General features: G+C 41.1%; 2 protein-coding genes across 4 annotated transcripts in view; both read right to left on the bottom strand.

Moving 5' to 3' along the window:
- The window catches only part of SNX29 (sorting nexin 29), a 582,670-nt gene extending 569,322 nt beyond the window's left edge, over positions 1-13,348 (bottom strand). For 2 of the 3 annotated variants that reach the window (XM_037814025.1, XM_037814026.1), the window contains exon 1: positions 13,249-13,346. In XM_037814025.1, the coding sequence (XP_037669953.1) occupies positions 13,249-13,255 (7 nt within the window). In that variant the 5' untranslated portion in view covers positions 13,256-13,346. Of the gene's footprint in view, positions 1-13,248 lie in introns of all 3 variants that reach the window. The other variant, XR_005213521.1, reaches the window with a different exon arrangement.
- Positions 13,349-15,090: 1,742 nt separating this feature from the next.
- On the bottom strand, positions 15,091-20,756 carry TNFRSF17 (TNF receptor superfamily member 17). Its single transcript, XM_037815479.1, has 5 exons — positions 20,299-20,756; positions 19,927-20,031; positions 19,500-19,623; positions 18,601-18,747; positions 15,091-17,040 (listed from the first exon to the last, which is right to left on the bottom strand). Exons 1-5 carry the CDS (start codon positions 20,392-20,394, stop codon positions 16,784-16,786), a joined length of 729 nt encoding a protein of 242 aa, XP_037671407.1. The 5' UTR covers positions 20,395-20,756; the 3' UTR covers positions 15,091-16,783.
- Between the last annotated feature and the right edge of the window lie 5,894 nt (positions 20,757-26,650).

The following is a 26,650-nucleotide window of genomic DNA, read 5'->3' as shown; positions in this document are numbered from 1 at the left end:
ACCTGACACCTTATGCAAAACTTAACTCAAAATGGATCAAAGATCTAAATATAAGAATCTAAAATATAAAACTCCTAGAAGAAAACAGAGGGAAATATCTTAAGGACCTTGTGTTAAGCAACAGTCTCTTAGACTTTACACCGGAAGCATGAGCAACAAAAGAAAAAAATAGATAAATGGAACTTTGTCAAAAGTAAAAACTTTTGCACATCAAAGGACTTCAATGTGAAGCTTAAATGACAACCTACAGGATAGGAGAAAATATTTGGAAACCACTTCTACAATAAGGGTTTAATATCCAGAATATATAAAGAACTCTTTCAACTTAACAACAAAAAAGACAACCTAATTTAAAAATGAGCAAAAGATTTGTATGGGCATTTCTCAAAAGAAGATACACAAATGGCTAAAAGCACATGAAAAGATGCTCATATCATTAGCCATTAGGGAAATGCATTATGAAACCCACAGTGAGATACCATTTCATACACACTAGAATGGTTACTATTAAAAAAAAACAAAAACAAGTCTTGGAGAAGAGGTGGAGAAACAGGAACACTCATTCACTGTTGGTGGGAATGTAAAATGGTGCAGCCACTGTGGAAGACAGTTGGCAGTTCTTCAGCAAGCTAAATATAGAACTACCACATGACCCGGAAATCCCACTACTCAGTATGTACCCAAAAGAATTGAAAGCAAGGACTTAGACAGATATTTGCACATCAGTGTTCACTGAGGCATTTTTTACAATTGCCAAAAGGTGGAAGCAACCCTAGTGTCCACCAACAGATGAATGGGTAAACAAAATGTGGTATAAGCACACAAGGAAATATTACTCAGCCATACAAGGAATGAAGTTGATACATGTGACAATATGAATCATTCTTGAGGACATCATGGTGAGTGAAATAAGGCAGGCACAAAAGGACAAATATTATATGATCTCACCGATACGAAATAATTAGAATAAGCAAATTCACAGAGTCAGAAAATGCAGTACAGGTTTCCAGGGGCCAGGAAGGGGGAAGAGAATGGGGAGTTAATGCTTAATTGGTACAGTGTCTCTGTTTGGGGTGATGGAAACGTTTTGGTAAAGGATGGTGGTGATGGTAGCATAACATTGTGAATGTAATTAACGCCAATGAGTTACATATTTAAATATGGTTAAAAGGAGAAAATTTAGGTTGTATATACCTTAGTAGAATAAAAATTTACAAAAAAAACATAGGAATGTACAACTCAAACAATACACTCTAATGTAAACTACGGTCTATAGTTAATAAGTATGATTATAATAATATTGTTTCATCAATTGTAACAAAGATACCACACTAATGCAAAGTATGACTAATAGGAAAAACTGGAGGAAGTAGGGGGATGCGAACAAAAAAAAACACAGATGGTTGATAAACCACCTCAGGCCATAGTTTGCCAAGAACTGTCCTACTAGAAATAATCAAGAAGGGGTGGTTATCTGTTAAATTAATAGTGTCTATGTTTCCAAATATTATGGCGACCTGCAGTTAGGCAGTTACAGGTTAGGTTTTCCCAGCAGGCTGGAGACCAGCTCCACTTCACATTCCTCCGACCCCTAACCAAGACTCCACACAGGGCCTTGCAGGAGACAGGTACATCACCTTCTCGTGTCAAATTGAAAGAAATGCTGGCACCAATAAAACCTCTCCATCACACTAGCAGGCATCTGAATGGCTGGCGTTATTGACGTGATGAGTTTACTGTTGTTCCTATTATGTGTGTGTGTGTGTGTGTTTTACTTCCCACTCCAACAACAAAATTCACTACCATTCCCAATAAAGTAGTAGAAAGAAAGCAGAAGAGAAGGAAGGAAGTTGGGGTGAGGGGAAAGCAGAAAGGATTGCCCAATATATGCCAGGATCGGATCCTTCCAACGCCTACAAGTTCAGGCAGAGAATGGAAACAAGCAAGGAGAGATGAAGGCAGGAAAAGGGGCAAGAGAGAGACTGTAAAGCAGATGCCCCTCCAGAGATGGCAGCTGCTACTCAGCTCCACCTGGTAATTATCCCACAGCACTGCAAGGCCAGTATTGCCCAATCTCCTGGTTTTTCAAGAGAGGCTGGAAATCCAGATTTTCATGTCAATTAGTTGGCATCTGTGCTGGTTTGGAACTGTTATGTACCCTAGAAAAGGCCATGTTCTTTTATTCCATCCCTGTGGGGGCAGACCTATTGTGGGTGGGACCTTTTGGTTCAATTGAGATGTGACCCAGCCCACTCAAGGTGATCTTAATCCTGTACTGGAGCCCTTTATGAGAGCACAGAGAGAGAAAAGCCCGGAGACATTTTGAGAGACAGCAATTGAAACCAGAACCCAGGAGAGAAGGACCAACAGACATTGCCATGTGCCTTCCCATGTGACAAAGGAACCCCAGATGCCAGCAGCCTTTCCTCACAGAAGGTCTCTTCCTCTTGATGCCTTAATTTGGACATTTTCATGGCCTTAGAACTGTAAATTTGTAAACTAATACATCCCAATTGAAAAAGCCAAGCCATTTCTGGTATATTGCAATCCAGCAGCTTCAGCAAACCAAAAAAAAAAAACATCTACTTACACTCTTTTTAGCATGCTTTTTTTCCAGCCAAGTCTGCATGAGACAAACATAACATGCTTGGAGGCCAGATCTATCACCAACTTGCCATTCTTACACATTTAACCTTCACACCTACACCATGAGGTGGTTGCTGGCAGCCCCAATGTATCAGAAGGACTGGAACTTGGAGACACTGAGTCACTTGCCCAAAGAATGGCTCAGCGACAGACATTTTAGCTCATGCCTTACAACCTCCACAAGGGCAGGCTATCTCTTTGTGTGGCTCAACTTCAGCACAGGAAAGGGGCTCCCTCTTCAAGGTGCCACCAAAGGAAAACCAACCGTCTCTTGATCTCGAATAGAGCCGAGAGGTCATTCTGGAGGTTATTCTTATGCATTATATAGAAATCCCTTTTTAGTTTTTAATGTATTGGAATAGCTAGAAGGAAATACCTGAAAGTGTTGAACTGCAACCCAATAGCCTTTATTCTTAAGACTGTATAACTATATAGTTTACACTGTGTGTCCGTGTGATTGTGAAAACTCTGTGGCTTCCACTCCCTTTATTCAGTGTATGGACCGATGAATAGCAAAATGAGGACAAAAAGTAAATGAATAATAGCGAGGGATGGGGAGTATGAGATGTTTTGGGTGCTCTTTTTTTACTTTAACTTTTATTCTTTTCATGTGTGGTAATGAAAATGAGTTCAAAACTTGATTGTGGTGATGAATGCACAACTATATAATGGTACTGTGCAACCACTGTGAACACTGTGGATGGTATGAGAATATATCTCAATAAAATTGAATTTAAAAAAAAAGGTTACCGTCTCTGGAAAACCTTTCTGTCGAAAGTCCTCCATGAGCACAACAGACTGCTCCCTAAACATGCTCCCTCCAGCCATGTCACTCCCCTGGTATAGTCCCTATCACAGAAAGGATGATGGGAAATCATAACCCACTCCAGCCCATACCCCGGGTGGTGAGCCCTCTCAGGGAAGGGAGTGAGCCTTCCTGAGCTCCAGCTGCAGAAGGAGTTAAATGATTGTTGAATCAAGACTCCAATGGGGTTCAACTCCACAGTTCCCCAAGTGGCTGCTTTAAATGGAGAAGACCACAAAACGTTAAACATAAAATTACCATATGACTCGGCAACCCCACTGCTAGATGTATATCCAAAAGAATTAAAAGCAGGGCCCCAAACAGATACTTGTTTGCCAATGTTCACAGCAGCATTATTCACAATTGCCAAAAGTGTCCATCAACAGATGAATGGATAAATGTAAGGTGATATATCCATACAATGAAAATACTATTAGGCCATAAAAAGAAATAAAGATCTGACACATGCTACAATGTGGATGAACCTCAGAAACATTATACTAAGTGAAGTAAGGCAGAAACAAAAGGACAAATATTGTATGATTCCATTTCTATGAAATATCTAGAACAGATAAATTCATAGAGACAGAAAAAAGATTACAGGGTACCAGGGAAAAGGGTCGGGGAGGGAATGAGGAGTTACTGCTTAATTGCTAAAGTTTCCGTTTGGTGTATTGAACAAGTTTTGGAAATGGATGGTGGTGATGGTAACACAATATTGTAAATGTAATTAATGTCACCAAATTGTATACTTAAAAATGGTTAAAATGGCAAATTTTATGCTATATTTATGTTACCAGAATAAAAATAAATAAATGGTTATTTTTAAATTGAAGAGGACCGGAGCAGGCAAGGACCCAGCAGCAGCCGCACGCGTGTAACAAGCAGCCTGATGCAGTGGCTTTGTCTGCTCGTGCACTGGCAAACAAAGACCTAAAATGGACAATCATTCTTCCCCAAAGTCAGGGCACTGGTTCCCAGTATCATGGAGTAAAGTGGCACAGCTGAGCCAGGACAAAAGGACAGACTGTCAGCCACCACACAATGGGCTCAGGCCATCCAAGTGGGCTTGCAAAGTCTAAGATCAAACTGAGTCAAAAGCTGATTCATAAAAGGGCAAAGAATGAGGACCATCATTTATTCTAGAACATGGGTAGTAAAATTCTTTCAGGAAAGGGCCAGAGAGTAAGAATTTGAGGTTCTGCGGACCACAAGATCTCTGTTGTAAATACTCACTTTTGCTGTCATGGCTGCGATATCAGCCATAGACAATACATAAATGAAAGAGCATGGCTGTGTTCCAATAAAACTTCATTTACAAAAAAGGCAGCCAGGCCAGAGGACTTTGTCTGCCCACTGCTGCTCTAGAAAAAAACACTAAAATGGAATTGTACGAACACTTTCAAAGGGAAGTGTATCTTCCCTTGTGGCTGGAGAAATGCAAATTACATACTTACCAAATTAAACATGACATGACACCATTATAGAACTATTAAATTAACCAAAAAATATTTAAAAGAAAATCTCCCAAATCTAATAAAGCTACAGTGAAACAGGTACATACCATTGGTAACAATATATTGGTGCCATACATTCTGAAAAGCCATATGGCAGTACATACCAAAAGCTACAAAAATATCAAAATACCTTTTTGATACCTTGGAAGTTAAGGTAAGGGGAAACGAGGGAAATAAGAAAGGAGCAAATAGCTATTTCATCATTCCTCTATTTTCCAAGTACTGAGTAAGGCATTATACATTCATTACTTGCTTTAATTTCCATTTTCTGATGAGGGAATTAAGAGTCACAGAAGTCCAATAATCTACCCAAGGAAGTTAAATCCATGATTGTCTGAATCCAAAGCTTCTTCCATTACAACCCAGTGACTGCCTGAAGATAAAGTCATGGGCACAAAGATTTTTACTGTAGTGCTCTAGAACAAGGGTCAGCAAACTATAGTTTATAAGCCAAATTCAGCCGCTGCCTGTTTTTGTGAATAAAGTTTTTCTGGACACAGCCATTGCCCTTCATTTACATACCATCTGCAGCTGCTTTCATACTACAGCAGCAGAGTTGAGCAACTGGGGCAGAGACCACATGGTCCATGAAGTCAAAAATGTTTACTATCTGGCCCTTTACAAAAGAAGTCCACCAATCCCATCCTAGAACATCACTAATGAAATTTACTTTCTTTTCCTACAATGAGAGGTTAAATAAGAACACCAATGCAATAGAATATTATGCAGCCATTTTTCATAACTGTGAAGAGAAGGAACATGGATATGTACTGTAATATAAGTGAAAACACTAATACATATGTAGACTCAATGCAATTATATAAAACACATAAGCTTTGAACAAAGAAAGAATGGAATACCTAAAAATCTAAATATTTAATGTGCTACAAGGGTGCACATCACAGCTATATTCTGTTTTTCACTATAGTCTTTACTGTCATTTTGGTTTTCAGCTTTGTTTTTCTTTGTTCTTTTTTTAAGATAGGGGAGGAAAAAGCAGATTCTGAGATAGGCAAACACCAGCAAGGACGAGTGTGATGCAAGTGGTCGAGGTTTCTCTTGAAGGAAGCCAGCGAGCTCACACTGGCACGGTGCTGCCGAGGAAAGGGAGGACACACTTCCATCAGGCTTCTGAAGCCCACCAAGCAAATGTCAGAGACGGGAAGGACCCAAACTGCTCTACCACCACCACCACCACCACCACCACCCACCCTGCTCCTCCCACAGCCCTTCCCACCCCTTCCAGCTGCTAAGGAGCAACAATCAGCAGACATCCTTCTCCCCTCACTCAGGCCTCTGCTCGGATCTCACCCTCCTGCTGAGGCCTTCCCTGACCACCCATTAAAAATTACAACAGCCCTCTCTTCTTTAGTTCATCCTCAATCCAGACAAGTAAGTAGGGCAGACTCTAACCTCGGGCTCTCCACAGGGCACAGGACTAGAGTGTGGTGAGCTCAAGGATGACACGTAGCCAGCCAGACCCCAACAAGTCAGCCCCAGGACATTTGCTGGAGCTCCTGGGAAAGAGGCCCACTCTTTGCTCAGGTGTTGCTACATTGTAGGATGTGACCCAAAGCTTCTGTTGGCCATCTTGCCTCCTTGGAGGGGAGGTTGCCTGAGGATGAAGCTAACAGAGGGGAAAGCAGAGTTGACAACTAGACAGAAATATCCTTGATGACTCTCTAAGCACCTGAATCCAGCTGAGCCTGAAACCAGACAAATTCCTGGACTTCTCCATCACAAGACGCCATAAGTTCCCTTTTCGCTGAAATCAGTTTGATCAGCTTCTGCCACATGCAATTGAAGAGTCTTGGCTAAAAAACCCATCACTCCAATGAAGCAGTTTTTGGTTTGATTATTCAATGCACTTCAATGGACACCAATGGTACAGCCCTTTGCTAAGTGATAGCGGATGCACCAAATGGCCATTTGATAAATATTTGATGAATTTTGAATCCTGGATTTCTGGCCAGGCTCCACTACCACTGTAGCATTTTAAACTAGTACAATCACTCTATTATAAAAAGCAATCAAGGACCATCAACACTTTCATGTCAATACTATTTCTGGGAAATCATCCTAAAGAAATAATCTAAAAGAAGGAAAACTACCTTGCACAAAAATTTTCAATGCATCATCCCTTACAATAGAAAAAAAAAGGAGGGAGGGTGGAGATAACCTAGTTTCACAAGTTGGGTCAATAGTTAAAAAATGATGCTATGTGCAAAATGATAGAATAATGATAGATTACGCAGTTCATACAAGTGATCAATATGAAGACAATGTAGCATTGTGGTCAAGTTTTATCCTGAAATGTTAAAGGCAAAGGCCAAAAGTAAATTTATGCACATGATAAAATTAATTCTGCCTGTATCAGTGTTTTTCAATCTTTTTTTTTTTCATAATATCCCAAGGAGTCTTTTTATACCTTTTTTTTTTCTAATTGCACCCTCCCTGAAATTTCATTTTAATTTTTTAATTTATTTCTTAGAGCAATTGTAGATTTACAGAAAAGTCTCTCATGCAGAAACATAGAGTTCCCATATAACCCTTCCTCGAACACCCAGTTTTCCCTATTTCAATGAAATTTTAATACCACAGATATATTGTACATCTGCTTATGTAATATATGCATATCTGATACACCTTTCTGATATTTTTCTCCTCCTGGAGAATCAGTGCCTCCTGCTTTGCGGGTGACAGCATCCCCACTGAGAATGCATGGCCTATGTATAGACAAGATGATGGAAGGATGGAAGGGGCTCTATTTGGAATTATGTTCACATGGCCAGAATTTGAGGAAGTCCACAAAATCTTCGATTTTAGTTCCAAATTTTAAAAGCAGTAAGAACTCAGCTTCCTATTGGTTACCAAGGTAAAGTCATGCAACAAGGAAGCGAAAGAGGTCAAACATCAGCAGGATTTAAACCAATGCCACTCGCAAATGTAGGAGGTAGTCAAATGTTTACTGACAGTGGAACACTTACTTTTCACATTCTGCCATAACAGATCAACCTAGTGCTTTCATTAAGAAAGAAGTTGACGATATCACTTTTTCTGCTTTGAATGAAAACCGCAAATATTCTTTTTCCATTCACTCATTTCAGCTGATTCTTCATTCCAAGTAGAAGCCACTGCCACATCAGTGCTAAAGAAAAAACCGTGACCTTCAACATTCCAGAAAAATAAGAGAAAGCTTCCAAAATGTTCAGAAATACCAGGTAAGAAACAGCAGTAAATTACCCAGTAAGACCAAAAGTTGGTATATCAGACCCTTAGAGATGCAGGAATTATTGAATTATTTGACCTCTCAGGGTGTGGCTTTCCTACCCTTGCAACAGGGATTTCAGTGTGTCTGTGTAACTTCAGAATGATTCTTGACAAAATAATTACTGATGGAAATGAGCATTACAAACCTTCAAATATAAAGTCGGACAAGAGACAATGCTTAGGAATAATAATGACTTTCTGGCCTTACAAATTCTACTTTCCCGTAAAAGCAAATGCATTATCTGGAAATCAGAATTCCTTAGCTTGAAGAGGCTGGCAAGTGCGCATTCCTACCTACTGGATTCTTTAAAACAAAGAAAACAAATCACTACTGATAAAGCTGAGCACCCTGTGAGCACTGCAACCCTCGGACAACCACCCACACTTGTTAGGCAGGCAATCTTCTTCCTGACACTGTGTGCACTTCTACTTACATGTCTGAATCCATAAACACTGTTTTGTGTGTATGTCGTAATTTGCATGAAGGTATATATTTTTTTCACAATCTGTAATTATTTTGTGTGCATTTTTAAATCTGCTGTCTCCCCTACTGAGTAAGTTCTGTGATGTCAACACATATTTTCCTTTCCACTGCCACAGCCTCAGGGCCATTTCCAGCACCTGTCTCAAGGATTGCTCAATACATCTTTATTAGGTGGATGAATCCAAGGTCACGTCACTAAGAAAGGGTCCATATCATTGAAGTCCTTTCATGCAGCCTAAAGGGTTCCTATCTTATCTTATGATTCCTTCCCTAGGAGATGGGAAGGAATCATGTGGTCAGAATAGCCTGTTGGAACTATTTCACTGATGGTCAATTTAAAGGAAAAGAAAGACTGTAGTCTAGGAGACCAGTCAAGAGATGATTTGCCGTGGTCCAAGGGAGAGAGAATGAGGAATGGAGCAATAGTGGTGCGTCAAAGTATATATTGTAATTATAATTCTTCCCCTTGCTTTTTTTACAGAGCATTAATGTTGTTGAGATACAACTATGATGATTGGTAGAAATCCATTTTATTCCTTGTAACATCTTTGAAGTTTTCCATCATGTGACTATAACACAGGTTTATCTGCTCTCATATTAATGGGTATTTGGGTTGTTTCTGGCCTCCTGATACCCATTTATCTTGTATATGAATTACCAAGAGACATTCCACTTCCTGGTTATTTGCACATAATGTAATCAGCCTTGAACCCATCTGACCTCTGACTCTACTCAAACATTCTCAACTCAAAAAAAAGCCCATGAGACTCCAATTATCAATTTATAGGACATACAAGAGACAGAGAAACATTAAGCCATACCAAAAGGATGCAATCAACAAAATCCCACAAGGAGCCCTTACAAGATATATGATTATGTTTCCTTCAACAAAAACAATTGCAAGAGGAAAAAAAAGAGAGTTGAAAGGGGAACCTATAGTTTAAAAAACACTTAACTTTGTGCTTCAGAGAAGATTATTAAGAAAGTGAAAGGACCAGCCACAGAATGGGAGAAGATTTTTGCAAATCATATATCTGATAAGGGACTTATATACAGAATATATAAAGAATTCTTACAGCTCAACAATAAAAAGTCAAATAATCCAATTAAAAATGGGCAAAGGGCCTGAAGAGATACTTGTTCAAAGAAGATAAACAAATGGCCAACAGGCACATGAAAGATGCTCAACGTCATTAACCATCAAGGAAATGCAAATCAAAACCACAGTGAGATACCAATTCACACACCCTAAGATGGCTATAATCAAAAAGACAGATAAAAGGAAATGTGGGTGAAGACATGCAAAAATTGAAGCCCTCATACATTGCTTGTGGGATGGTAAAATGGGGCAGTCTAGCAGTTCCTTAATTGGTTAAACATAGAGTTCCAAACGACCCAGTAATCCCACTCGTAGGTATATATCCAAGAGAAATGAAAATAAATGTCTATGCAAAAAGTTGTACACAAATGTTCAGAGCAGTATTATCCATTAGCCAAAAAGTGGAAACAACTCAAATGCCCGTCAATGGATGAATGTATAAACACAATATACATTGTAGTATGTAGCCAAACAATGGAATATTATTCAGCCATAAAAAGGAATGACTTACTGATACATGCTACAGCATGTAACATTAACCTTGAAAACATTATGCTTTGTGAAAAATGCCGGACACATAAAGTCTCATATTGAATGATTCCATTTATACAAAATGCCCAGAATAGTCAAATCCATAAAGACAGAAAGTAGATCAGTTGCTTAGGTCTGGGGGAAGGAGGGAATGGAGAGTGATGTTGAATGAGTACAGGAGTTTCTTTCAGGGGTGATGAAAATTTTCTAAAATTGATTATGGTGATGTTTGTACAACTCTGTGAATACACTAAAAACCACTGAATTGTTAAAAAAAAAAAAAAAGAGAGAGAGAGAGGGAGAGAGACTTAAAAAAACATAACCAACTTGTAATGCTCAAACTTTATTTAGATCCTGAGTTTAAAAAATAAACTATAAAATAAAATTATAAGACAATCATGGAAATTTGAACACTGGATATTTGATGATATTAAAAAATTATTGCTAATCTCTATAGGTATGATAGTGGAATTGTTTTTTTTTTTTAAAGGGTCCTTCTGTCTTAAAGATACAAATTGAAATATTTACAGGTAAAATGATATGGTCTCAGAGATTTGCTTCAAAATAACCTGGGGAAAGGGGTAGGAAGTGGGCCGGGATATAGACGAAATGGTCATGGGTTGGTAAATATTGAAACAGTATGACAGGTATATGGGGATTCATTATATTATTCTTTCCACCTTGGTGATCTGCGAAATTTTCTATTTTTTTAAAAAAAAGCAGAAAAGAGAGGAAATATTTCCATGCCACATTAATTTATCATATGACAAATGTCATTTCTTGCAGGTGGAAAACCAGTTTTAAACTGCATTGTCAAGAAACTATTGAAAATACCTTGGACTTCCCCTTCCTTCCTCAGCAACCACTTTTTCTGCCTCAACTACAATCTTTCTAAAAGAAGGTTTCATCCTTAATGCTTTTCCCTAAAAAGCCATTTGTTGCTTTCCTCTTGTAATTTGTTTGGCATTGGACCTAATGATGAATTAAGAATAAAATTAAAACCTTCCTTAGCTTCAAAACTAACTTCCTCCTTTAAATATAAGCTGATCAATGTCCCTTGGCTTGTCAATTTCACTTGCTCCTGCGAGGAAGGCAGATGACAGAGTGGCCCAGAACTGTGATGCTGAGGCAGAAACAACATGGTCACTTTAAAAGGACAAATTTTCAGGCAGCGCCTTGCCCCAGCCCTTTTCCCAGAGCTAAGCCAAGAAACAATAGAGCTCTAAGTTCGGGGACTACATATCACGGAGACAGCATCAATCACTTTACTGAGTAATGTCACTTTGTCATTGCAAGAAGCCTGGAAGGCAGGTACTCCAATATATCCCCATTCTGCTGAGACTTCCAGACTGATCCACTAACTTGCTCTAAATCACATAGTTTATATGGGACAGAGCCAGGATTTGAACCCAGACTGTCCGGCTCCAGGGCTTGCACTTTTACAAGGCTATATTTCTCCTGGGGGAAAGCCAACTCATCACATTTTTGCTGTATTATCACTAATATTCAAGAATCAGAAAACTTATTTAGGCCAAAAGTCCTGCACTTTGACAACAGAAGATGGACTAACTCCCTGGGACTCCCCACCCCCCCATCCATCTTCCAAATCCCCTCCTTGGAATCCTCCTGATCTTGAATAGCAAAGGCAAAAGACATGTACCTTGAAAAACAAAATCCACAGAGATAACATAAAAATTAAAAATGAAGAGAATAGCATTTTCTTCACCTTGCCCCCCTCAACCTCTAGAAATGCCTCAGTAGAGAGCTAGAGCAGAGGGGGCTGGGTGCAGGGATTCTTCAGAAGCGATTCCACAGTGTGGGAAAAACAGGCAATAGCAGGCTAGACGGGTCCTCCTAAGCAAACCCAGAGCCCAGAGTGGCCGGAAAGACAGGGGCGAACAGAGATGCTTCCCTGAGTCACTCCCATCTCCACATACACCACCCAGGCATGACTTAGCACCAAACACCAATAGGACTCTTCAGAGCAAAAGGGCCGTGAACGCTGAATCAGAGTCAAGGGACCGAACTTTAGAAACACTGAAGGCAAATCGTCTGTGGGTTCCCACCTCCCTCCCTCTCCCAGCCTCCCCACCAGAACCACCCCTCTCCCTTGGGTGGGAGGGACTGGGAAGGGCAAAGTGGCGGTCCCCATATAGGCTCAGCACTGGGCAAGAAGGAAAGGGTTGCAAGACAGGACAAGAAAGACCTTACACGAGCTAGAAAAAAGGAATGGAAGGGGTTGGGGTATGAAGAAATAACCCAACTGTAAGAACCAAAGACCCGAGAGGGAAGCAGAGATAGTAACTGGGAACCAAATGGTGACTTAGAACATCAAAGCATTGTGGAGGACAGGGTACAAGGGGCTAAAAGGGACAGTGTGACAAAGGGGTTGGTGCACTGGGGGTCCTTTGAGGACTGGAAGCTATTGAAACACGGGGGTTCAGGGGTCGGCAAACTAAAAATGCCGAGAGACTCTCTTTCCCTTTGTGGAAATTAGAGTAACTGCAGACAAAGAACCTGGGGACTGGGGATGACTGGGGAACAGGGAGACAGGGATCTGGGACTGGGACTCAGGGGCTCAAGGTACTAGGGAGGACTGAGAACCGGGTGGCTAGCTAGTGACTGGGCAAGGGGGTTGGATGACAGGAAGGCACAGGGGAACCCATGGTCTAGAAGCTGGATGCAGCTGATATTGAACTGTCAGGGGAACGGTAGTGTCTGGACCCGAGAAGTCAGAGCCCTGGAGGCGACCAGGGGCCAGGACCTGGGCGTCTCGGTGGCCAGGGGTCAGAAACTGAGAGCGCTGCTTGGGGAGCCCCGGAGATCGGAGTGTGCAGCTGGAGCGGCGGGAGCCGGGGCGACCGGGACGGGTGACAGCGGCGAGGCCGCCACTCACCGCTCATGGTGCCGCTCCCCGAACCCGTGCCTGCGCGGTCCTGCTGCCACCGCCGCCGCCGCCCAGCTGCAGACAGGCCGGGAGACAGCGCGCCCGTCCAGCCCCGCCCCGGAAGTAGAGCCTCGCCTCCACGGTCCCGCCCCCCGACCCGGAACGAAAACACGGGCGGCGCGCGCGGATGACCGGGATGGGAGGGGTGGCGCGCAGCTGTGGCGGCTGTGGCTCGGGGTCCGGTGGGGACCCGGTGAGGAGGCGCCGCCCTTTCCTGGATCCCAGAGCGCCCCACTCTCCTGGGTCTCACACCTCTGTCGGTGAACACAGTCACGAATTTTGAGAAAACGTCGTTCCAGAGAGGGAAGAAAAGTGAGAAGGGAAAGTTAAAAAGAGAATCGAGCCAGGGCTTGGGGGTGGGGGAGATGGGCAGTCCCGAGGGTCCTCTGAGAATAGGCGACTTTTCGTCTGAGACTGGATGACCTGAGGGAACCTGCCCAGGAAGATCCACTGGAAGGGAGTTCCAGAAGGAAGAGCAAGTGCAAAGGCCCTGGCCGAGGTTGAAGAAGCGGGCAGACGGCCAGACTCGGAGGGCGTTGCAGGCCATGATGGGGAGTTTGGACTTTTCTTACCGATCTCTAGTGGAAAGCCATTGCAAGGCGTTAAGCAGAAGAGTGAGATCTGAATTGGGTTTAAGACAATCACTCTTCCGGTGTTGGGAATGGATTATAATGAGGCAGGGTGCAAAACCAGCAGCTTGTTAGGGGGCTGTCCCAGTTGTTCAGGCAACGGATAACAGTGCCTGGTGGTGGCAGTGGAGATGAAGAAGATGCAGGGATTGAGTATAAACGCTGCCGTTATATGTGCACAACCACCTTGTGAAGTCCAGATTATTGCCCCATTTTACACATGGGAAAGAAGGAACTCAGAAACTTGGGGAGTATTTTCCCAACTTGTTTTGCCAGCAACCCAGAATAAAAAAATAGTTTGTCATAACCCAGTATACACTTGCATACACATAAATAGATGTTTTAACAAAAACAGTTCAGTGTGTAATGTGTTGTAGTCTTTTTTTTTTTTTTTAATGCTCACTGATACTCGATTGATCCACTCATGGGTCTTGATCCAGATGAAAACACTGAATTGAAGACCAAGCCCTACTAGAATATGGAGCCATAATTCTAGCCCAGTTCTGTGTGACCCCACAGCCCCATACTTAACTGTGTTGCCTCTCAACACTTAATCTCCATCCTTGAGAGTTTCTCTTTAGGGAAACCAAATCAGTAGCAAAAATCTCTTTGGAGAAGGAAGCTCTGCAACATTATTTTTAATAGCAAAAAAATGGAAAGCACCTAAAGCCCCAACTACAGAAGAGTAGCCAAGCGAATCATGGCCCATCACACAAGGAATCTCTTGCAGTAATTGAAAAGCTAATTATAAAGATTAACAAATGTGGGGAAATGCCAGAGATATATACATGAAGTGAAAAATGCCCGATGTACACCATGACTACAACTGTGTCAAATACAGCCATGTGATAAGGACAAAGAGGATGCAAAAATGAGAATTCCCATATTGGGGTGGTCTATCTTTTGTTTTTTTCCAAAATGATATTTTACAGTTGTTAATTTGTTATTTCAATTAAAAAGTCAGTGTGTCTTACCCTTCCCCCTAGATAGCCTAGCTTAGCTCTGACCATCTCTGTTACCCTTTGACTGGGCACAGGTGTACCTGCTTTCATGGAGTTGCCAGGATACCATCTCAGAGTACCCTAGACCGTTTCTTCATAGCCACTTGATGCAGGATGATTTATTGAAATAGTACTTTGTTTTGTTTGTTTTTTTTTCCCTCTCTACATTTTCTACCATCAGCCACCTCCTTTAAGTACTGTAATTGCTTCTTCCCAGAATTTTAGCCTGGAAGAAGCTAAAATTTGGGTTGGAATCAAAACAATCAAAAGTCTGAAGTCAGCAACCCTGCTAGGCTTTTTGAAAAATTTAAAGTCACTGAGGAGATTGTACTAGGGGTTAGTGGCCGGAGGGGAAGAAAGAGGACATGTGAGAAGCTAAAGCCAATATTCTGAGGCCACATAACAGGAAAGGTGGGTGTGCTGCCCTCAGAGACCAGACCTCAAAAGGACCAATGACTGATAACAGAAAGAGCAACTACCACAAAGTACTTAATAAGAACCAGATACTTAGAAAACCTCAAAATTATAATATATAATTATATACATAATATAATTATATAATTAAGTCATTTCATCCTTAAAACTACCTTATGAGTAGACACTATTTTTATCCCATTTTACAGTTGGGGAAACTGTGGCATGGTTAAGGAACTTTCCATGGTCACCCAACGTCTGTAACTTCCTAATAACAGCCAGGATTCAAACCCAGGCAGCCTGGCTCCAAGAGCCAGTCCCTTAAATGCTGTACTCTGTTGTCTCCTGCAGCCCCAAATGGAGGCAAGATGGGCCCCAAATCGGCAAAAAAAGCCTCATCAAACTTCCCCAGATTCCAACTTGGCATAAAAGCCACAGAGTCCCAATCCCTCTATGCTGTAGAGCCATGGGACATCTTAACAATGACCAAAATCATCAGGTGACCAGAGGTATCCCCTGTTGCATTGCCTTTCTATGAGACCCCAGGAGAAAGAAAGGAAGCCCTCCCCCGATAGTGACTAAGATTGTAGCTCAAAGAGATGGGGATCTCAGAAACGGAATTAAATTGATGCAAAAAGAAAAAAAAAAATAGATTAATCTATCTGAATTTAAATCCCAGCACTGCCCACTTTCTGGCTATATTCCCTTGCTCTGCCTCAAATATGTCATCATCTATAAAACGGGAATAATAATGGCACACCTACCTTGTAGTTTGTTGTGTGCATTAAATGAATTAGTATAGGTAAAGCACTTAGAACAATTCCTGGCTCATTAATAAGGCTATGTAAGTGTTAGCTGTGATTATTATTACACACCTACATTAGAGCCTGAAAATGATATCTACTGTACCTTACCACAGTTTGTAATTACACATTTATTTGTATGACTGTAGTAATGTCTGATGCTTGCACCAAACTGGAAGCTCACAGGGTTGGGAACCACCATGCACTGTACACTGAACTGGTGTGGCTGATTGATTCTGGGTTTCTATTTACACAAGTGCATAGGACAACTTTGCTTTCTTTAGCAATAAAGAGAAAAATCCAATCCATCCTGAAATGTATGTGTGTGTGTGTATATATATATATGCATGTTCAGGAAATAACTGCTCTAGCCATAAAAATGTGTGACTCTGGATCTATACATTGCAGTGGCTTTTTTTAAGTGAGTCAAGAATTTAACCATGAAACCAAGTTAACCTCCCACCAATAAAGTAGAGAAATACATCTAACATAAAAAGTTTCCAGAATGAGGGGACAAAAAGCTGTATCAGCAACAAATAAATACAGATATAATGCATTGTTATTTCCTTTTGACAAACGATTTTCAACGTAGCTCTACACCAGTCAAAATGGTTCCTTCTCTGGTAGAAATTGACTTCTATATCCCTGTGACACTTGCAGCAGCTGACAGGCTATTACAATAGTCATTCGTTTTGGTGGTGACAAGAAGAGTGGCACCTTCCTCCATAGCTGGGAGTGGGAAGACCTGGTCAGAATCAGCCTTTGGTTTGCTCTTGACACAGTCTTCACAGGTACATTCCTCCACTGTGTACCCCAGGCCTCTCGGAAGAATAACTTCAGCACCAGTCATGCTATTGGCCAGCTCAGCATTATGTGCCTCCCGGAGAGCTGATCCTGATGATGCAAAAACAAAAACATTAACCTAAACCTTCCAAGGGGCATGGTCTTAACAGTCTTAGCAGTACACATCAGGACTCCCAAGCAATGCGAGATGGAGCTTTTCATACAAGAATGAGTATGTCCTACACTGACGGTCACAATCCGACAGATGACTTGCCGCATTCAGTTAAAAGACATGTTTTGTTTGGGTCATACAGCATTTTTGAGTGTGTGTTGTTGTTTTATGTTGGCTCACATTGAAAAAACAAATTTTGTGCACAAATCTAGATTACAAGACTCTTCCTTTAAAAGGACAACAAAATGTGGCAACATGGAGACAGCCTTTCTGGGTGGAGACAATTGGTTGGAATCAAGAGCAGCTGTCACTTTCAGCCAAGGCATGGCCCCTGGTGCCAACCCCTCCATTTGGTCCACTGCTCTCATTTGTCACCCACATGGCCCTTTGAAGTTTTGACCCTATCTTACGTGCTTGAAGACAACAGAAATCACCACATGTTACAGCCCACCAAAATTAGCCAGTGGGGAGCTCTCTAGAATTCAGAAGTAAAGATACTTCTCTTACAGAGCATTTTGCAGCAAGTTAAATTTTTTAAAAATCAATCTCTTGTGATCACACAAGGAAGGAGTCTCCATTATGTCCCCATTATACACCTGTAAAGCTGTTTTACTCCCTCCCTGACATTCCACAGTCTAGCTCCATCTTTTAAAAAAAACACACACACACTTAAAGTCACTTCCCACCTGGGAAAAGAAAAGAAAAATGAATAAATGAGGCAAATGTGGAACAGCCATTTACCTCTCCTTATTGCAGAGGAAAGCAAATGAGATACATGCTTTACAGATTATGCATGGAATAGAAATGCATAAAGAAATAGGGCAATTGCTATAAGTGTTTGGGAATCAGCTCACAGGCAAAGGTGCTGCAGAAATATTTTTATCTCAAAAAGTCCTTTATATTTTATAAAAATAAAAAAAGATTTTTATCTCATATTTTTGAGATAAAAATATGAACATATTGAACATTCACTTCTCTGGGACTAATTCTCCACTGCTTAATAAAGTAAAATATTTTTCTAGATGGTTGCTCAAATAATCCAGGAACAACTGGTTATTCATTTCTAGCATTTTTCAATAGTAATGTGTTCCCCCAAGCAAACACATTTGTATTAAAAACACAGCCTTGAATCTTGCCAAATATACTTTTCCTGACAGTATCAGGCCTGGCTAGCAGTTTTTGATAGTCTGACATTTAATCAATGAGCTAACTTTAGCCAAAGAGACAGATGTTTCCAAAAGAAGCCTTTGGTAGAGTAATTACCGAGGGAGGAATTTGGGGGAAAGGCTGACATAGTAGGAAACTTGCAGAGAAGGTATCAACACCAGAATGAAGACAGCTGGCTTCTACTGAGAAGTTCACTTAGCCTCAACGTCCTCTAACACATTTTAAAGAGCTCTAACTGAATGAAATACTCAATGTTAAAAATAGAAAAGGAACTGAAACTTGCAACAGCCACCTCTTCGAAATAGATTTCAAAGATTCGCCACGAAACCAACCTGTGTTTTTAAAATTGTCCTTTAGTTGTTCAGAGCTCATCTTCTTTAGTAAGAACATTAACACGAAAAATGCCAAACAAAGTATCAAGCCCACTGCCAAACAGGTCCAGAGAATCGCATTTGTTCCCTTCACTGACTTGGTCACACCTTTATTAAAAGAATGTCAGAGAGATAATGCACTGATGACATAACATCCACATTGATTACTGATTATTTGTCATTCAATGCTCCTAAGTGACGAGCACCAACCTTTTATTATGTACTTAAAAAAACACCTTATTGAGATATAATTGAAATACAATAAACTGCATGTAAAGTGCACAATTTGATAAGTTTTGACATATGTATATATATGTCAATGAACATATCCATCACTCCCCAAAGTGATCTCATGCCCCTTTATCACCCATCCTTCCCGTGGTCCTTGCTCCCCAACTCTACCCCGAGCCACCATTGATCTGCTTTCTCTTACAATAGATTAGCTTGCATTTTCAAGAATTTCACATATATGAAATCATATAGTATGTGCTCTTTTTTTTTTTAACCTAGCTTCTTTTACTGGACATACTTATTCTGAAATTCACTCATGCTGATACATGTATCAATAGTCCACTCCTTCTTATTGAAACCAGCATTGACATTTACATTCTAAATAACACTAAATTAGAAGAGTTGATAGAAATCTATGTTGCTACTATTGATGAATAAAATTGAGCTCAGTTCTAAATAATTACTTTGCTCCTGTAGGCATTTAAATCAGTGCCCTTTTTTCCTTTCTCTGTTTGATTCAGAAAATCTCACCATTTTCTCTATCATGTCTACTCTTTGGATAAATACAACAGTCAATATAGAAAGAATACTTCACACCCGTGAATAATTGTTTAAGAAATATTACTTACTTGCATTACAATAACGCTGACATGTTAGAGGAGGGGTATTAGAACATCGAAGGTGACACGGTTTGCAAGTATGAAGCAAACTGTCAAAATATTCATGTTGGAAGCACTGCTGAGCCATCTGGAACTTGATCACGAGAAGAAACAAAGGAACAGCATGGAAGGATAAGGAAACTCTCGTCAGGAATTCCCTAGCAAATGTAGTGACACCAAATAGAATATCGAGGGGGAAAAAACAAACAAACTTCATAACACGCTTAATTGGCTCTCAAGGGGGCTGTTTCCTTGCACTGTGGCAAAGAATTTGAATACCAACTCTAATACAAATTTCTGTGTTTGAGGCCTGGGTTGAGTAGGAAATAGGATGTAAATATCAAGGGCAAACCATACTTGAAACAGAAATTGCTTATTTATAGCAGAAATCTCTCACCCAGGTGACAGTTGTAAGATGTAGACAAGCCTGGAAGCCTGGGGCATGGAGCGGAAGCTTTGGTAACCATTTATGGAGTTTTTGAGAGATGCTATGTGATGGTTCCTGGAGAGATAAATAAGGCAAGGGTGACGCCCCTTAAGAATTTAAAATCTAACAGGGGAAATAAGAAATACTCTCAAGGAAACACGAAGTATGGTAGTAACAGATAAAATGTGAGACAGGAAAAGGGGTATCAAATATGACAACCAGGTTGTAAACCTAGCAAAACTGCAGTGCCACTGGTGGAAATAGGGGCGTCTGGAGTAAGAGGTGAATTGGCAAGAGGGTTGGGTGGAAGATAGATTTGGGTTATTACATTATTATAATTACCATTATTGTTGCTGTTGTTAAGGTAATCCACAGCCACTGTTGAAAAGTCAGAAAATACAGATGAGCAGACAGATAAACCATCCACAGTCCTACCATCCAGAAATAATCAGTTAACCTTTTTGCCTATCACAGAGGTTGGAAACAGGCCTAATGATGAGTTTTGTTTTGCCAACCGCTGTTACACATCCTTCTGGAAGGTTTTCTCTATACATGTGGACTAATATCGTATATTTTCCTTTCTAAATAAATGTAAACTGAGTTTGCTTTTTAAACATACAACATGAGACATCCATGTAGACATGTCCAGAAGGCAACTAGAAAAGCAGGGCTCAATGGAATGCTATTCAGCCATAAAAGTAGCTGAGTTCTGATCCACACATCTACATGGATGAACCTTGAGAACATGATGCCAAGTGTAATAAACCAGACACAAAAGGACACATATGATTCCACTTATGAAATATCTAGAATAAAGAAATTCATAGAAATAGAAACAAGATTAGAGGCTGCCAGGGACTGGAGGGAAGGGGAATGGGGAGTTATTCCTTAATGAGTATAGAGTTTCTGTTTGGGGTGATAAAAAAACTCTTCAGTAATAGAAGGTGATGATGGGAGCACAACATTGTAAAAGTAATTGACACCACTGAATTGTATACCTAAAAAAATGGTTAAAATGGAAAATTTCATGTTATATATGTGTTACCAATTTTTTTTAATATGCAAGGAAATGACAAACTCCAAGTTCGATACAGCAGTTATCGCTGGGTAAGGGCAGAGGACCCCAAAAGTTTCATCTGATTTGGTAGTATTATCTTTTGTAAGCTGAATGGTGGGTAAGTTGGTATTTGTGGTATTGTCCTTTTGTTGTATTTTTTGCATTTTTGTATTTTTAAAATATTGCATAATAAAATTTAAAATAGTGACAACAAAATAAAATGCAGGAATCAAAAACAATGAATTTTTAAATTCAGGACTTGAGTTGAGAAGGGAGTTTGGACTTGGATATTAGTGAAAAACTCAGATTTCCCTGGGGGTCCAAGCAAGGAGGTAGATGAATGAGGCTAGCTGAGTGGGGCCGTGGGGAGCTGGCCCAACAGGTTCTACTCCTTCAGTTCCTGTGCAATGTCAACCTTTTAGAAAACAGGCTAAGCACTCAGGAATAGCGGGAGTAGAGAAGTGGGAGGAGGACAAAGACAATCCCCCATAACCACCAAGCAAGGAATTTCAGCATAGGATGGGCAATGGGGTCCAGCTCTATAGAAAGGTCAAAGGCGATGAACTAAGGAATGAGGTCACTGGTGGCCTTTGAGAGGGCAGTACCAGAAGGTGGAAGCCAGATTATAGGTATTTAAGGGGTGTGAGAAAGAGGGTAAAGCCAAAGTGAACTATGCCTGAAAGTTTGGTGGAAACAGGAAGACTAAAGCTATGGTAGCTATTTGGAAAGAAGCACCATTGCCATTGGGTCTGATAGATGTACTTGCTCTGTTGCTTGAGGACATGAGTACGATGATGGTCACTGCAGCACCACTGTATACACAAAATCCTGGAACAATTGAAATGTCCATCAGGAGGGGGCCTCCCAGTGGAATACTATACAGTCATCAAAAGGAATGGGTCGGATAGGTTCTGATATGAAAGAAACATTGCTAAGGGAAAATGCAAGGGACTGAACAGTGTGCATAATATGCTCACCTGTGTTTACGAACAAACGGGGAAGGGTATGTATATACAGGCATAAACACAGGCTATATCCAGAAAGATGCACAGGAGGCTGACCACAGTTACTGCCTCTGGAAAAAGACAGGAAGTCTTCATTGAAAGATCTTTGGTACTTTTTGAATTATTATTTTTTAAATAATGATAAATATTATTTTTTAAAACAAGAATCTTTTTTTATTTGGAGGAGGAAAATAGAGTGAAAGATGAAGAGCATAGAATAAGGGGAGAAGAATAAAGATTAAAGACATCAGGAAGATCACTGATGGGCAGAATCTGGGGAGAGGGGGACAACCTAAAGCCAAAAGCACCAAAAAGAGATTGACTTGCTTACTTACTTACTTACTTACCTACTTCTTCCTTCTTCCTTACATCCAACTGTGTCCCGGTTTCTTTCAGGCATTTGGCTCACCCACACCATGTTCTGTATTGTGGCTCCATTCTCAGGACCTCCCCTCATGGGCACAAAACAGCCACATTCCCTCCAGACTTTGCACACTCTCCCATTTCTTCTAAACTCTCTCCTTATAATCTCATCTGCTCCCAGGGTTTTAAATGTGTTAACTCCCAGATCTTTACATCCAACTATAACCTTGCCACTGAAATCCAGACTCATATACCAACTGACTATTTGGTGTGTCCACTTACTAGTCTAATGGGCATTTCAAACTTTACCACATTAAAGTACATTTGGATTCTCCAAGAAGGAGACACTGTGCACTGCCTTCATCATCAAACCTACTTGTTAGTCCGTTTTTCCAGGACCACCTATGACCTTTCAGGAATATATGTTTTGGTCGAACGCAATTTGCAAAAATTAAGCTAGTTTATCTCCACAATTCCTTCCAGCTCTAAAAAAGTATGAACACTAAAAACAGAAGTAGTGTGGTTTTAAAGCAAGGATTTTTAGTAGTTTACTGATATGGAGTACTGGTGTTTAATAACTGCCAAAAGAGTGATGTATCTGACCTTGCTCCACCCAGAAGGAACAAAGAAAGGAAAAGCAACTCACAAGTCAGCCCCAAGCTACAGCACTCACTCACAGTTCCAAAGAAGCAAGGAGGTGTTGCCTCAAGCTTCCAAAGCCATCAGTAGCATCTTCTGTGAGGTAAATTCCATCCAACCAAGAGGTTCTTTTTCCAAAATTACTAAACTATGGGCAAGTTTTCACAGCAGAACACTTCGCCTCTTAGCCCTTATCTCCAAACCACTTTGAAAGGCATACACTTTCTTCCAAGGACCTTCATAGATTTTTTTCACTTAAACAGACATCTAGGCCTTCAACTACATATCCAACCCTTGCCTTCTCCTGGCTTACTGAATCATCTCTGTGCTGCCTTGGGCTGTGTCAATTTGATTACACTGAGAGATTTCCAGAATCCCCTTCTCCTTATGGATCCAGGATAGAGTTGGCCAAAAGAGGAAGGTGCATGAGATTTGGAAGGTGGACATGGAGCCACAGCCACTACTCTCTGAACGTCATCATTGTCAGATGAAATGGTGGATGGTTGCAGAGATGCCCAGAGGGTTCCAGCTTGTCCTCATTCTCTTTAGCACAGCATCCAGTCCCTCTTTTTGACTCCTGGCCCTGCTGACCTGATTAGTCAGAAAGACTTCTGCTCCCAGACCTTTACCTCCCCAGCTCCTCCCACAATTGGGAAAGGTCTAATTCCTACACGACAACCCTTCTCCTGTAACAATCATGGCGGCTCTGCTCCCCTGACTGAACCCTGACTGAAACCACCTCTTCAACCTTATTGTATTGAACCTACAGTTCTAGGATTCAGGCAGAACAGTTCAGGTCCTGCCCATGGACTGGCCTAGCTCTATGGTTAAAGCAGAAGTTTGGGAGTCAGAAAAGTCTGAATCCCAGCTCCACCACAGTGGAACTAGAGTCGTCTTGAACAAGTGACTTAATCTCTCCGAGCCTCAGTTTCCTCACCTGTAACAAAATGAATGATGATAGTTCCAACCTCCTGGGATTGCTGTGAGATTATGGAAAGCACTGAGCACAGTTCCTGGCCCAGAGGAAGTGCTCAGCAAATGTTAGCTAATTTCTGATTATTAACAGGAAGTTCAGAGTCCATCAATCTCTGGGAAAGGGTGTTTGCCAAGGCAGGCTGAGGCAGCAAAATCAGAGGGAGACTCAAGGATGAGCCAAGGTCATCCCAAAACCAAAGCCGGGAAAACAACATTAAGTATCAAATCCTGGAATGGCAGGAGAAGATGCAGCAAAAAAGATGGGAAGTGTGCGAGACTAGAGGGCAGGATGGGTGGGAGTTTGAGAAATGGGTTAAGGCAAGGGGTTAATATTCAGGTGATGAGTAGCAGGCAAATGCTATGATTCCCCTTTTAATATGACTGGCGTAGTAAATTGAATAGTGTCCCTTCAAAATCCACACCCACCTGAACCTCAAAATGTGATATTAGGAAATTGGGTCTTTGCAGATGTAATTAAGACAAGGATTGAGCTGAGGTCATACTGGATTAGGGTGGGTCCTAAATCCAATCAGAGTGTCCTTATAGGAGTCAGAAGAGGACATACAGGGATGCAGAAGACAAGGCCATATGAGAATGGAGACAGTGATTGGAGCAATGCATCTACAAGCCAAGGAACGCCAACGATTGTCAGCAACAGCCAGAAGCCCGGAGAGAGGCCTGGAGCAGTTTCTCCCTCGGAGCCCCCTGATGGAACTGACCCTGTCAACGCCTTGATTTTGGACTTTCAGTGTCCAGAATAGTTTGAGAATAAATTTCTGCTGTTTTAAGCCGCACAGTTTATGGTCATTCATTATGGCAACCACAGGAAACTACTAGCACTGGTGTTTAGCATAGAGCAGGTGCCCTGGCCTAAAGGAAGCCTGTAATGCCAGACCCAAACCCTTACCTTTTCTCAAAGTAGATGAATACCTTCTGGAAATGAAATATCATTGCAGTACTGCAGGAATAGCCAGATGCTCTCACTATAATTTACTTCAGTGGATATAAATGGTATTATTAAGGCAAATTATTTTGGGAATTATTATTTAGTGCTTTCTCTAATGCTTTCAGTATATTTAAGTAAATCTTTATAAACATGTTCCTTCCCTCAATATACTCTGATACATAGTATATAAAAGATCATTTCTCTATACGTTTGGATAATTGCTCTTTATTATTTTCCTGTAGCTGCCGTAACCAAGTACCACAAACTTGTTGGCTTAGAGCAACAGAAATTTATTGTCTCACAGTTCTGGAGACCAGAAGTATGAAACCAAGGTGTTGGCAGGGCCACGCTCCCACTGAAACCTCGAGGGGAGGTTCCTTTCTTGCTTCTTCCGGCTTCCGGTGGCCCCAGGCTTCCCTCCAGTCTCTGTGTCTGTCTCCCCTCTGTGTCTGTGTCTCAGTCCCAATTTCCCACTTCTTGTAGAACAGTAGTCATATTGGATCCAGGGCCCAGCTTAATCCAGTATGACCTCATCTAAACTAATTCTATCTGCAAAGATCCAATTTCCAAATAAGGTCACATTTTGAGGTTCTGGATGAACAGGAATGGGGGGGGGGCTGCTATTTAATTCAAGATATAAGTAATCTATTGTGGCAGATTTTAACAAGGCATACCCATATATGGATATAGATCCATTTAACTTTCCATTGACTATCATGCACCTGATCAATATTATGCTTTTGAAGAATTTTGAAGGCTATGCGACAAGTACAGGATAGGAAAAAATAGAGAACGAGAGAAAAAAAGAGAGAGAGAGATTCTCATTGGCGTAAAAGGCATGTATATATAAAAAATGGGAAGGAAATGCCTATCAATGCCTCTAGCTGAACAGAGCTAAGAAAATTGACTTGTGCACACAATGGTGGCCCTGAGCTGACCTCCTGGGCCTGGAGCCTACATGATCACACAGGCCCTGTCTTCCCAAGTGCTGTGTGCTTGGTTAAATGCTCTGCTCTCAGCATCTTGAAATTTTTAATAGTTTTTTTTTTAACAAAGTCCCAGCATTTTCATTTTTCACTGGCCCGCAAATTATGTAGCCAATACTGAACAACTTAATAAGATGATGTTAGAAAATTCTTATTGTAGGATTTGGACTTGTGTTAGGGGATTTGGGAGAGGATTAAGTCTGAAATGGATGTTGGCAGGAAGCAGGAGCAATTCCATAATTAGGGTTTATCTACAATTGGGTAACTTACTATTCAGTCAAGATGAGCTCACACTTCCTAGGAGACAGGATGAACGGAGCAGAGCTACAGGAGTGATTGGGAAAGAAGCAGCAGACCCTCATATTAGCCAGGATGGGAGACATTTGGTCTTTTTTTTTGGTTGGGACAATGTTGACGTTTTGTCTATGTTCGGGCATGATTGCAGGGTGGTCTTGTTTTTGTCTTGATCCATCCTGGTCGTGAAGTGGCCTTGTCTGACGTTGATGTTTTGAGAAAGTATTATTGTTTAACATGAGAAAACCACTGCCTTCCTGTGGGTGCCAGGTCAGTGCTAGCAACATCAAGGCTTTCTGACAGTGGCTGAAAGGGGACGGTTTTCTCTTTGTCGAACCAAAATATTAACAACAGAGTGCCATCAGGGGCCATCGAGAAGTTGGGGAATGTATAAGCTTAAACCACCTAGAATAACAAGGTCCACCATTTT

This window comes from Choloepus didactylus, chromosome 21 (genome assembly GCF_015220235.1).
Source record: "Choloepus didactylus isolate mChoDid1 chromosome 21, mChoDid1.pri, whole genome shotgun sequence".
Taxonomy (NCBI): Eukaryota; Metazoa; Chordata; class Mammalia; order Pilosa; family Megalonychidae; genus Choloepus; species Choloepus didactylus.
The sequence above is the reverse complement of the archived record's forward strand: the minus strand, read 5'-3'. Positions and strand labels throughout refer to the sequence as shown.

Coding starts and splice junctions, on each gene's coding strand:
- TNFRSF17 (XM_037815479.1), bottom strand. CDS start 20,394: ATGGTAGGACTGTGGATGGTTTATCTGTCTGCTCATCTGTATTTTCTG. Junction 19,624..19,926: donor ATCTTACAACTGTCACCTGG/GTGAGAGATTTC, acceptor CTCGTGATCAAG/TTCCAGATGGCTCAGCAGTG. Junction 17,041..18,600: donor GGACAATTTTAAAAACACAG/GTTGGTTTCGTG, acceptor TTGCATCATCAG/GATCAGCTCTCCGGGAGGCA.